The following is a 14,112-nucleotide window of genomic DNA, read 5'->3' as shown; positions in this document are numbered from 1 at the left end:
AAGAACTAAGCATCGTGTCACCGCTGAGGAGGCACCCGCGGGTCTGGCGCGCGGCCCCCAGCTCTCGAGCGGGCAGGAGCCGCTCCGAGCAATGCCAGGAGATGGAGGATGGATTTTTTTTTTACGTGATATCCTGTTTTATGCAACATAGCAAAATTAACTCTTAGCGTAGTGTTCCTACCTCAGCCCGTAGTTAATGGTGTTTCTATGCAGTGCGTGGTAGTCCCAAACCTGACGTTTTTTCACCCCGGGTTGAAGAAGCAGCGTTCCCTCCTCCTCCTCCTCCTCCTCACTGCTGATGTGTCGCGTGATGTCGTTAACAGCACAGCCCCGTCCAACGCGAGACATTGTCCTTCCAAAGTGCAGCCTCCAAGTACCAACCTTGGAAACCTTCTACATCGGCTTAGAGTAGCGCTAAGCGCCAGACCCAGTTTACCTCTGCAGTTCCCACCCAGCGTTTTACTGCAAAACCACGAGAACTGGTGATTTTTTCATTGTATGTTTTTCCCGTACGTTCCATACTACGTCTTGTGTTGTGTTACCTGTTAGTTTTACCCGTCTTTATATTAAAAATGTTGTTTCCATAGATTCTTATGTCAGGAAAAAAAAAAAAAAGCTCATAATAGCATACTGCATCTTTAAGCAGTAGATGGTAAAAATACCTGAAAATGTGAATTTCTTAGTTTTCATAAAAAAAGAACCTAGAAATTAACCTTTCATGTGCCAAATACTGTAAGTTACTTTTTTTTTTTTTCCTTCAAGATGTACCTTTTTCTACATATTCAATATCTTAGTTAGCATAAAATCATTGGTGCCATGAAAAGTATTTTTAAATTTAAATAAATATTTAAATATCCTGAAAACCAGAGCTGGTATGAGATTTCTTCAGTGGTTTGTGGTGTCGGTACTAATTTTTTTACTTGAGGTAAAAGCTCAGCTCAAAACCCAGGAGGAATTTGGCCTTTTAGCTGCCCACTCACTGAAGGCACCAGAAATCTCAAGCCATGAGCACAGCAGTAGCTCCAGCTCTGCTGTGGCAGTTCAGGTCCCACCGGGCATGGGATGCACCCGCCTGCAGCTGCCTCTGCCCTGAAACCTTTGGGGACACACGTCACTGCTTCCCTAGGACCTGTGCCCAGGGGCATCAGCACACACAGAGACCTTCCTTCCGCCTCCAGGATGGGCCTCATTAGACGTCAGACAGCTTAAGGGCCAAACTTTGCTGAAGACACGGACACAGAACACCTGCCAGCCTTAGGAGATTATGGGAGCAGCACAGGAGCGAGCGGGGGGAGAACGAGCGCTCCAGATTCTCGAATGAAAACCATGAAGAAGTGTCTCTTACACAGCAAGTATCCCACTGATCCAACGGGGTTTTTTTTCTTTATTTTTGAAAAAAGACTTTGGTATTGGGGGAAAAAAAATAGCTATTTCGGTACAAGCTGACTGTCATAGCAGGATTAATTTTTATTTTTTTTAAATTAAAGAAGTGAATGCCAAAGGTAGTTTAGAAGATTTATTTTAAAGCTTTTAAAAATACACTTTTGTCCTGAGGAAATACAGTTAGCTTAGGAACAGCTTAATACAGATTAAACAAATTGAATGCAAAAACGGAAAAAAAAAAATATATATCTGAGCTACTTCTTTTATTCTTTGAACACGTGAAGGCGGCCACTGGAGTTGCCACCCACTAAGATGTTCTTAGTGGGATGAACAACGTTAATGGAGCACACGGAACTGAGGCAGTCGAGGTTATAAAGGGAGTGCAACAATTTTCCAGTATCTTGGAAGATTTCTATTTGCCTTGGCCGGGCCATACTGCCCACCACGAAGCACTCCTCCTGTTTAGGGTCCCAGATTGCTCTGAACCTGGTTAACCAGCGGCCCGTGTTGTTGTTGTGTCTTCAGAGAAACAAACAGGGAGAAAAAGAGAGAGAGAAACATTCCTCTTACTCAATTCAGTATTTTTAAGCATCGTCATTGCTGTGGTATTTGCTTAAACTGCTCTTCCTCGTGTTCTAAACCCTCCGCACTCCCACACACCCGACAGATCACGCTGTGCGGATCCATCCAGTGGATCACGCTCCTGTGATGGGTGGGACGGGACAGAGACTGGCAGGGCAGCAGGGGGACAAAGCAGGGGGTACTTTGACACAAGTGATTATGAGTCAAAGTAGTTCTGCTTCATAGGTGTGTATTTTAGTAAAAATAAGCCAAACACACAACCAGCCTTTCCATAAACTGCAAACTAAGAACTCTCAAGCCAGTCACTCATCTCTCTCCAGCTCCTTAGCAAACCAACCCTGAGGATGCTGCGCCCGTCTGGAGCACAAAGGTGTGTTACAAGTGCTGAGACTCTGCCCAAAAACAAGTGATTATGGTTAAGAAGTAACCTTTGATATTTAAAAAACGCACAAAGGAAAAGCACTCTGAAACAAAACACATTTCAGAAGTCAGAGAATGGTCTGTTCCAGGTACAGAGGGAGACATCAAAGCTTCCCCGCAGGCTTTCGAGCAGGCTGTGCCCCAGTCGTGCTTTATGAACCAAAGCCACTGCAGGCAGCGGTGGGGACCAGGGCAGGTTCTCTGGCTGGGAGGCTCCTGGGGCTGCTCTTGCCTCTGCAGCTGCTGACAGCCCCGAGGCTGGAAACACAGCGCACCGCAGCCTCCCCACGCCCGGCACCCACGGCACAAAGACACTTGAGCCCAAGGGCCACAGCGTGCTGCCCTCAGCCCCCAGCGTGCTGCCCTCAGCCCCCGTGCGCCCAGCTTACCTGACAGTGCTGAGAACAGCGACTGCTGATGTCAAAGAGGTGGTGTCATAGACCCTGTAACACAGAACAGTGTGTAAATAACACGTACACGTGTTAAAAACAGCAGCTCTTTCCTCAGAAAGCACAGGCCAGACCACACGAGAGTCTGGAAATAGCAAACAGCACACAGACACCCAGCACAAATACCAGCACCAACATTCCAACTGCAAGTATGAGATTTGCTTTGTTAACAGGATTTGCTTTTAGCTAGAATGGAAAGTCATCCTTTCTGAAAGCTCTGCAAGAGAACAAGAAGAGCTTGCCAGGACAAACGAGAGGCTCCTCCAGCCCCGCGTCCTGCCCGTTCAGTCACTGCCCAGGGTGGAACCCGAGAGATGGGCAACACAAGCCAGAGTGAAACCCCACCACTAACAGCTTCCAGGGCCAGGACCTCCTCAGGCAGGAGTGAGCTCAACTCAAGTGCCAGAAACCATGAACAGATCTCCTGTTCTGGGCTCTCCTTCACCTGATTAACTCTTAGGATCCCAACCCCCCGAGGGCAAAAAGCTCCACGAGCTTCTGGGTTTTAACTTAAGCTTTTAAGCTGCTTGTTTTTTCCTTTGGAGGGGGCTGTGAAAAGATGATCCTGTGTCTGTCTTCTCCATTCTGCTGAACACAAATATTCTGGTTTGCTCATACCCATTGTGCACTCAACACTTGCTCTGTTAGCACCAAGGATTGACAATTTCCATACCCAAGCTTACTACAGAGAACAAATCTTCCATTATCTATAGTAAATCCATTGCAGGAAGGAAAGCATTACAGCAGAACTGACACAAAAGAATCTTTCCTGGGTATGTGGAAGGCAAAGAAAGCAAATTTCTAGACAAAACATATAATGTAGTAACAACTGCACCATATTCAGACTCTTTCCAGAATGCGTGTAGTTACCCCAGCTCTTAAAAACATGCACAATCTGTAGAGCAGAGGCCTGATTTCCAGCCTGGCCTCAATGGGCCCCCGTTTTGTACCTGCTCTCTGGGACTCTGAAACACGGATGTGGTGAATGTGCAGATGCAATCGGGTATTTATGTGACCAGATTACCTGAATTACAGTCACAAAACTACAAAGTACAAAGAAAAACTACATCTGTGATACAACACAACTCACAGCAGTTTAAACTACCAAACAACAGACCAGTTAGAAAAGAGCTGCTGTTACCATACTTCAAGTACCAGCAGCTAAAAATAAATTCCGTTTCTAAGCATTCTGTATCTGTATTCATGAGTCAGGTTTTTCTCTGGTTTTGGCTTGGTTGCTTTGAGGTTTTTTTGTTTGTTTTGGTGGGTTTTTTTCCTGTTTGTTTGCTTGTTTGGTTTCTTTAAGACTGTATAATTTACTGATCATATTCTTCAAGAAAATGAGAATTAGAAAAAAAACCCAAAAAACCAACAAAAAGTCATGCAACTTTAAAAATGCCAAGGCTGGTAAACCTGTATCACTTTCTGCAAAATTGATAAAGACAGAAAGCTCTCAGTGGGTAATGCAGAGAGGAATAATAATAATAATCAAAAAAATCCCAGTTGACATTTTCCATACAGATTATTCCTTCCCACTCCACCTTACCGCAGCTTATCATCAGCACAGACTGTCACGACTCTGTTCCCAGTTACCGGCGAGAAATAGGCGGACGCGACGCTTTTTGTGTGTCCTTTCAGAGAGCTCACGGGCTCGTTCCCTTTAGACTTCAGGTATCGAACGTCATAAACACAAACATCCCTGCAACACACATGGCACAGAGCGCTGTACAAGGTGACAGATCAGTAACGAGCCTACTTACCTTCCACTTACCAAAAATCACCCACAAGACGCCGCAGGTTCTACGTGAGCTGTGCTTACAACTGCACTTCAGCAGCGCTTAGTGACTGGCATGGCCAGTGGCTCCAAAGGATTCTGAGAGCACCAAAACCAGCCCAAACCAACAGCTCCAAAAAACCCCTCTACACTGTCATCTGTCAAAAACCACAGTCATCCATAAGACTGTTTTGTACCCACCACCAAAAGGTGAAGGAAAGACAAAGTCTATCACATTTTAAACCCTGCTAAGATCCAAAAACTTTTTTTCTAAAAAGATCAAGAAGGCTTTGGCCATACACTGGGGCTGAGAGACTGTCTGCCCCATCAACAGCAGCTCCTGCCCTCCAAACGTGCCGTTCACACCTGGCTTCAGACACCAGTGCAGACAGAGCGCTGAAACCACACAGCAACTGCAGCTCGTGCTGAGCTACGTACACTGAGCCGGCAGCAACGAAATACTGCTTCTTCACGGGGTGAACATGCACCGTCCTCGTTCTCTGGAAGCCAATGTCTGCAGAAAGCTCTGAAGATGTTCCTGGGGTCCGTCTGTCCACAACGGCGACGTCACCATCCCAGTGTCCTACTATTGCAGTGGAGGCATTATCTTCCAAAAAGTCAAAGGAAGAGAAGCCTTCTTCAGTTCTGCATATCTGGGCATAGAAAAGGGCAGATGTAACCCAAACCATTCAACAAAAACCACAAGAGTTATTCATAATACCCAAAACACTCTATGGGCTGTAGATTTCATGCTTTCTCTTTTTAACATACTAAAGATACTAATGAAGTCTACTAATTTGATAGTTCCAGCCTTAGGTATTTAGGTAACCTGTCCATAAAACTGGCGTGCTTCCCACAGAGGAGATAATGAACCATCCACAACAAACCAGCAACGACACGCTCCGAATTCTCTGTCAGAACTCTTACAAGACACCATCACCTCTCTGTTCCAGCAATCAAACAGTCGTTATCCTCAAGCGCACACTGGGCGAGGACTAACGATACTGTTCCTTTCTCCAGCGCTACAGAAACCTTTAATCAGGTGCACAAACGGGAATTTGGCTTCCTGTAATTTGGGACATCAGAGTTGGGACGGCAAGTCATCTTATCCCAGGGCAGTTTCCTCTCAAAGCAGCAATTAGGCACAAGTATAATAACGCTGCAGGAAAACCTCCATGTTTCAGGTCTCTCTAGGTGTGCAGAGACTCTCCTCATTAGCAGCTGTGTTCTTTCCAACAGCAGCAATAGTCCTAGAGGTATCACGAGGCTGTGTGAGTTGGCATAAGGTACATGGAGCAGGAGAACAGCTCTTCACTTCCTCTGACCTCTCCAGAAACATTCTGGCAAGGATTTGTCTCAAAGAGTGAGCCCCCCTGGACCTTCCTGGCCTCTCGACCAACCCACTGCAGATACTCCCCAAGAGCTGGCCTGCCTGCTACCCACCAAAGTTATGGTGCCTGTGAGGGTTGGGGGAAAAAAAATAAATAAAATAAAAAAAACGTTTAAACTGTTGTAACTTGTTATATTTCCCAATGTTGGAGAGCTGATCAAAGCAGATGTATCTGTCAAAACATAAAGCAAACAAAGCAAACATCATGAACCTGCCCAGTGAAGCTGTCTGCCTCACCGTGAAGACAGCCACAGCATTTCGCTCACTTGAAGCCTGAGGAAAGCAAAGTCAGCTCACGCTTTCTGATGTTTGACAATATTTATTAGGATGCCTTTTTCTTTTTTTTTTGTAAGATTTAGTTCTTTAAATCTCTCTTGTTAGTCACTGTTAAACAGTACTGCTTTTGAAAAGATGCACGTAGTACTTCAGTGTAGAGATACTAAATTAAATTCAATAATTGCAAGTGCCTCTGTGGGAAGGAAACTGAGAGCACCCAAGCTGTTACTACATTTTACTGACTAGGAAGCATCTCTGTAATTTTATGATGTTAATTAGAGGTTACTTCATGTGTCCTTGTGGAAATGGAATCTTGAACTTTCTTGTTAACAAAACACCAGCAAATAACAGCTTGGGTAGAACAAGACTAAATCTTCACAGCAGCTCACACTAAGAGATTCCCAAGGAGACTGCGGGAGCACTCACCTCATCAAAGAGAGCTCTAGTGACATCACCACAGCGCAGAGTCTCATTGCTTAGAGACAGCAAGTGAGCAGGGTTACACGGGGAGAAATGCATGCAGCTGACCATGCTGCTGTGCGGAACAAAGACGTGAGCTCCTTCTTCAGACTTAGAGCTCTGAAAAGCAATTCAGATTCAACAGACACTTCGTTAATCACTGGAGTTATTTCTGTGAATTACTGTGACTTTCCAAGTCTCTGTTTTTCAAACGTTCCCAGTCTGCTCTGGATAACTGTATGGAGGAGGCAGTGAGGTGCTTGATGTGTGGAGACATCAGCACAGGTAACAGGCAGGGGCACATCTTACTGGGACAAGGGGAGTGTCACGTCCCTGTCATTCTCTCCCAGAGAACTGCCCTCACATGGACCACTCAACACAGCCCTGCTGGGCTATGGCCGTCCTCCTGTGACCATTTTAACCACTACACAAGTAATTTAGCTCAAAAGAGCATTCAGAATTGACTCTTAGCTTCAGAATTCTGTTTCCTCATTAGGAAAAGCTGCAATTTCCTGCTGTAATTTAAGTGCACTCCTGTCATTGCAGTGGAGGCCCATAAGAAAAATGGGGACAGACTTCTCAGCAGGGCCTGTAGCAATAGGACAAGGGGAAATGGTTTTAAACTAAAAGAGGAGAGATTTACACTAGATGGAAGAAATTTTTCACACTGAGGGTGGTGAGACACTGGCCCAGGTTGCCCAGAGAGGTGGTAGAAGCCCCATCCCTGGAAACATTCCAGGTCAGGTTGGACGGGGCTCTGAGCAAACTGATCTGGTTGAAGATGTCCCTGTCACTGCAGGGGGTTGGACTGGATGGCCTGGAAAGGTCCCTTCCCCCCAAACCATCTGTGATTCCATGATTCTACACACTAGGTAACTTAGAACTCAAGCTAAAGTATAGTGACCCAAACTGAAAGTAAAGCATCATCTCCTGTATCTTCTCTTCTAATTTTGCCATCATTCAAGCTGTTACTTTAAAAGAAAATAAGTACCAGTTCATTCCACAAAGGTTACTCTGCTCCCAAACTTGGCCAAGTCCAACTCACTTCAGGGAAAAAAAAAGGGGGGGAACAAAAGGGAAAAGTGCAGCTTTAACAATTCTAGGCTTCCACTGAAATGTCTCTGCAAGGCCACAAAGAGTCTGCAGCACTGAGAGACCTCAGCATCCCTGTCACCAGATCACACTCTTCGACAGGTAGTAACCGCAGCTTCCTAAAGTGTATGGAGCAGTTTAGACTTCTTTATAATCGAGTAAGAGTCTCAGAGATTAATTTAGCTGATCAGTTTCCAGAAGCTGCCACAGCAGAAACGACTCCAGAGAAACTCAAGAGGTTAATGGCCTTGCAAAAAATTAGAAGAAAATCTGCACGTGTGTGAACTTCAAGCAGGTGGTTTGGATGGCGGGGGATCAAAGTGGAGGAAGGTGACCAAGGTGGTAAGTCAAGGGCATGAATAAGGGCTCTTGCTGCAGGAGTAATGAAGGTAATTCAGAAACGACAGTGAGACTATCTGCACAGTCCTCAGAAGTTTTCAAAGCTAAGTTATTTTTCAGATTATGTAGGTAAATATGCACCAGCACGTTCTGGCACAGCAATGTTATCTCTGCTGTCTGGAAAAACAGTGACTCACTGCAGCTCCCCAAAATCTGTACAAACTCTAAAAAAAAAGTACTTGAGCATCCATTTCCCTTCGCTCTCCAAAACCTAGTTGTGGTGTTGCTACAAGGGTACTGTAATTAGACCCTGAATATCTCAATGGTGAATTGCAATTTTAACCCTCACTGATGGTATTATTACAGCTAGCGATCCATTTTTTTCTGCTCTGCCCCCCAAAATTACCAGTACAACCTTTCCTCCCATTAAACCTGTGCTTGCCAAGGACCAGACAGACCTTTCAACCAACTCTGGTGAGCCTCAATTTAACAGACACGCTGGCATTAACTACCAGAACGGTGAAAGTACAAAACACCATCGCGAGCCCGACAAAATGATGCTCCAGACTGTGCCCTACCTGCACCAAACAGCTCTGCCAGGTGAAGAGCACACTAACAACTCACCACGTTCCAGAGGCCAATCTGCCCGGTCTTGTCCCCAGCTGCCACAAAGACGATGCTTTCGGAAGGATGGATAGCCATAGAACACACTCGGTATTTCACAACCTTCTTAACGTTCTCTTCGCTGAGCCGCATGCTGTTCAGGCTCTCTTGGTATCTAGACAACATCACCAGAATGTTAACTGTTCCAGAGAGGAAAGACAGAGAACAAGACAATCCCCAGTTTTCAGCCCTGTCTTCAGATTACCTTTTCAAGTCATGTGTGTGCTTTTCGGTATCCGCACCTTCCATCTACAGACAGAAAGGAAACATGGATCAGAACTGGATTACTTAGAACCCAAGCTGGATTAGGTTATTAAAAAATAACTGATTGTAACTAGTAGTACCTCGCTTATCCTCATCCATGTCGTCAGTAAGTCCTCTGTCAGCTTCCTGTTCTCCATCTGATCTTCGGGAACCATCGGCAAAGGTCCGGCTGGAACCTGAGGCTGGAATGACACGAGCAATTTTCTCAACTCACATCAACTAAAACTACAAACAGGTGAATTGTTACTTCCCACACACCAGATTATTCTGAGAACACACCTATAATAATACAAGAAATAAACATAACAACAAAGTTTGCATCAAACCCTATTAAAAAGAGAAACAGCACTTTACTAAACACAACAGCGAAGACAAAGAGCTACCCCATGTTTTTTCCTCTCCTTTCTGATACTCCAGCAAGGCTGATCTTCAAGAACTGTATTACAGAGATGTAGCTTTATTTATTTAACACCATGGAAGATTTAAATTCCCATCTCTCAGAGCAACAGAATTTTTACTGGTTGCTTTGTAACTACTTCAAAAAGGCAGTAAATATTTCAAAGGAAAATAAACTGGATCAAAAGTTACAGTGAAGTAACATTAAAACAGAGTAATAAGACTTTGAATTTAAAGCTGCTAAAATCTATGGGCTGTTGAAAAATGTGTAACGTTTTACCTCAGGACCCTTCTGCTCATTCAAAACTGCACTATTTCATCAACCAGAGCCACGGAGCACTGACTCACTTTCAGAGGGGACATGGGAAGCCTGCTATCCAAGATGCTCCAGGGTGAAAGAATTTACCTTGTATTATATATTGAAGGTATAATGCACCTTCCCAAATGTCTATAAAGGCTTTTACAATAAGCTCAGCAATGACAAGTGTTATCAGTCAGTGCCACCAGCACCATTTTTATAAAGCTTCTACATAAATACACACACACACATCTCCTCTAACCCTTCCCCATCTTACATATTCCTCTGCTGCGGACTGGGCAGGCATCTCCGGCACTGGAATTCCCGAGGGCTCTACCCTTTGCAGGCGCATAGATCTTCTCCGTACTGGTTCATCTTCTGCCTTTTTAGGCTTAGCTCTGGAACAATTAAAGCATTTCAAAGTTACAGACACGGTTAAACGACATAGGAACCTTGTGCTTAGGTACAAGGATACAGAGTAGGTTTGTGCAGACACACAGCTCTGACATCTTGGCCCAGACTCACAGCCTGACGAGTCCGATCCCCTTGAGGAGCCTGTGATTACTTTTTCCTTCAGTGACAGCCACAACCACGAGCGCTGTGCAACACGTATCTCTGCACTGCATTTTTGTTTCACTTGTCACTTTTCTTCCCAGCTCCCCTGATTTATAATTCAGCTCTGTACTCATTCATCTCGTCAGCTTTTTCCACTTTCTTTCATCGTGTCTCTTACTCTTTGTTTTGCAATTAAGCCCATTTTTCTGCTGTGCTTGGCACTGTTTTGGCACTGCCACATGTCTTTTCATCTACACTAACTGGTTACTCTATCCCTTGCATCTAGTTTTCCCTCTCTTTCTTTCCCATGTCTTCTCCCGTCATTTGTTTTCATCATTTAACATTTCTTTCTTTAGCCATCATACAAAAATATCATCAGAAAAAAAATACACTTGAAATACCTTAATACAATTCTCCTAACCCAAAATCTAAACTAACCTACACACAGGGTGAATTGTTACTTTCCACGCACCAGATAGTTCTGAGCACAAAAAAGAACCAATTCTGTAATTTGATGAAAAAGATATTGTCATTTTCTTTCCAAAGGATGGCAGAGGAGAGGCACTACCTAGAGGAGCCAGCTGCTCACAAATTCACACAGCTTAGGAAAATCAGTTACTCAGATTTAGCTTTCTAGGGAGACTCCTCACTAGCTCTCCCTCTTCACCGTATCACGTGTGTGCAGATGGAAGTGCTAAAACAGTGAACACACAATGAAGGAACAGTGACACAAATCTCACACACAGTTATTTTACCTTTTGGTGACCTGAGATTGTCTTTTAGTTGCAATTTGTTGAAGTCTTGCAGCTGACTTAAAGAGAAAAAGAAGAGATTAAAAAAAAATACATAGTAAGCATAAAAGATCCACCTGTATAAAACACAGTTATCTAAAGGCTGCGACAAACTACACTGCAGTTCTTTATAACAACAATCAAAAGGGGGGTTTAAGCACTGAACTGTGTCGTGTCCACTTTGCTTCCATGTACCAGCAAGAACTCCCTGATTTCTGTGAAGGGCGTGCAGGAGCACGGCACAGTCTGGATGTTCTGTATCCACCCTCTCCACAGAACAGAGGAAATACTCTGCATGCTACGCACCAAAGACACGTAAAATAAACCCATAACCAGAGGCCTCCATTCACAGCGCCTTCTCCCTCACATTTTGGACAGGCATTTAGTTTATTTGCCCAAGGAAGCTGTGGCTGCTCCTCCCTGGAAGTGTTTGTGGCCAGGTTGGATGAGGCTTTGAGCAACCTGGTCTAGTGGAAGGTGTCCCTGCTGCTGGCAGGGGGGTTGGAACTGGATGAGCTTTCAGGTCCCTTCCAACCCAAACCATTTGATGATTCTATGACTCCAGGAAAGTTTAGAGGTGCCCAGCTCATCGCTGAGACCACTCACTGCTCTGCCAAAGCAGCATCAGCCCCGGTGTGAAAAGATTTACCCGTTTCTGGGGCCTGGCAGCCCTTACTGGCCAGTGCTAAGGGTACTGAGATGGCTCCAGCTCCTTCGCTACTCACAGTCACACTGCCTAGTCTCTACTGACCTCTCTGAGGGGAAGTGGAAGAAAAGGGGTTATTTTTACTCAAGTTTCAGTCTTGGTGGTAAAGACCCTTACTGCCTGCTAGCCAGGCCCCACCATGTTTTGCAGCCTGGTGTCATGAGCGAGCACACAGCCATTCACTCACTGCTGCCAGAAAAGGGATGTATTACAAACTTACAAAAAAATAATGTAAGAGAATGAAGGAGAGCAGAAAGAAGGGCAAAGATTTGGATCTCCTCATGCGATAGCATTTGAAATCCCACTGCCTTAACCTTCTAGACAACTTCTCCAACGTGAGAAGAATTATAACGCACTTCTGTCCCCCCAGACGAGATAGGACACGGGGAAGGGCTCCCGCAGCACACACCCTGCAGACTCTCCCCAACAGCTTCTCCAGCACAGGGTGGTGAGCTGAACCCTCCCGCCAGCCGAGACCTGCAGCCCCGCAGCCTCTCCCTTAGATAACCACTAACCCACGGGCACCGCGCCCGACACGTGAACGCCAGGCACAGAGGGGTGGGACCACTCATTACACAAGTGAGCAGGACGCTGCACGTACAGCACTCACACTGCCCAGGACACGCACACGAGCAACTTCACAAGAGCATTTTACCCCAGGGTCACAATCCAGAATGTCCTGGATTGGAAAAGCCCTTCAAGATCATCGAGTCCAACCACGAACCCAACACTGACCAGTCCCCTATGACTAACCCATGTCCCTCAGCACTGTGTCTACACGACTCTTCAATCCCTCCAGGGATGGGGACTCCACCACTGCCCTGGGCAACCCCTTCCAATGCCTCAGAACCCTTGCAGCAAAGAAATTCTTCCTCACATCTCAGCTCAACTGCCCTGGACACAACTGGAGCCCATTTCCTCTTGTCCTGTCCCTTGCTCCTTGGTTGAACAGACCCACCCCCACCTCTCTCCACCCTCCTCCAAGGGACTTGCACAGAGCCAGAAGATCTCCCCTTAGCCTCCTTTTCTCCAGGCTCAACACCCCCAGTTCCCTTGGCTGCTGCTCATCACACCTTCACCTGACCTGGTGCTGCCGAGTCCGCAGCTCTGGGACCACAGGCCCGAGCGCAGCTGGGTGCTGCGAGGACGGAACATCACATCAGTGAAGATTTCTTTCTTCACTTTTTTTATTTTTAAGTTTACCCAATTACTTCACCTCTTTGGAAAAAGCTAACGAGCAGCACAAAAGCCCATTTTTGTATCCAGTCAGGGCAGTCCTGATGACTCAGGACGTTTTCATGGCTTTCCTCACACACCTCCACTGTTAGGGAAGGGCTTCACAACGAGAGGGATCGCGGTACAATTATCATCACGCTCGGGGACAGCTCACTTTGAGGCTACGAAGAGTCTGTACAAACCTCGTGCAGCTTTAAAGCAGCAAAGAATTTAGCATTTTCCGTAATGTTCTTTAGTCTTTTCCTTTCATAAGCTGATAACTGCGAGTATTCATCCTACAAAAAGAAAAGCCAATTACTCTTCATAGTACAGTTACATGGCACATGAGATGTCCCAGGCTTCTGGGAAGTGAGTCTTTAAACTGATCATCTAAAATATTTAAAAGTGGTTCAATATACTTGTAAACAAACAAACAAACAAAGATACAAACTGGGGTGATGCTCTATCAATACCAGAACTTGTCCATAAAGGTACTAACTTGCATTACAAAACTTACTCCTAGTATTAATTCTACAAAAAGGGTCAGTTCATCAAAATCTTGCTAGAACAAAAACAATACTGAAGTGAATCGATAAAACAACTTAAAACCTCAGCTATGCAGCAAAGACAGCACATAAATGGAATACAGTCCGAGACCACTTTTATCTTTTATAGAGAAGAAAGTGGAATTGACCAGTTGAAACAATAATTTAACTAGAAATGAACATTGACAAAACTTTCTTATCTTACGACTGCCCCCATCTGTAAAAACACCTGCGAGGTGGTTATTGACAAGAGCACACTCATGCTTTTGCTGCCGGGTTTTATACACCCTGACTGAGAGCAAGAGCTTTTTATTCCTCCCTTAGACATTCTGAAGGGTAAAATGAAGATTTACACAGCCAGTCAGAGACGAGAAAAAGGAAAAAAGTTCTCTAAAGAGGGAAAACGTACTTTTATAGGTTTTACTTTCATAAACACAATAAATGCCTGTCTCGACGCCCGCAAAACCACCATCTCTCCTTTGCCGCACCCAAGGAGCAAACAGCTGCTGGGGGAA

At 45.1% G+C, this 14,112-nt stretch overlaps 1 protein-coding gene across 1 annotated transcript; it reads right to left on the bottom strand.

Moving 5' to 3' along the window:
- Nucleotides 1–1,646: 1,646 nt before the first annotated feature.
- On the bottom strand, nucleotides 1,647–13,348 carry WDR76 (WD repeat domain 76; the record flags this gene model as incomplete). The annotated part of the gene is made up of 11 exons (XM_029084219.1): nucleotides 1,647–1,902; nucleotides 2,775–2,828; nucleotides 4,381–4,533; nucleotides 5,047–5,261; nucleotides 6,701–6,853; nucleotides 8,789–8,942; nucleotides 9,033–9,076; nucleotides 9,172–9,273; nucleotides 10,063–10,183; nucleotides 11,096–11,151; nucleotides 13,256–13,348. Coding segments are annotated over 11 exons (1,401 nt in total), but the record flags the coding sequence as incomplete, so codon positions are not given.
- Between the last annotated feature and the right edge of the window lie 764 nt (nucleotides 13,349–14,112).

The sequence above is a fragment of the Antrostomus carolinensis genome, unplaced genomic scaffold, assembly GCF_000700745.2.
Source record: "Antrostomus carolinensis isolate BGI_N321 unplaced genomic scaffold, ASM70074v2 scaffold48243, whole genome shotgun sequence".
NCBI lineage: Eukaryota > Metazoa > Chordata > Aves > Caprimulgiformes > Caprimulgidae > Antrostomus > Antrostomus carolinensis.
This window is presented reverse-complemented; position numbering and strand designations above follow the sequence as displayed.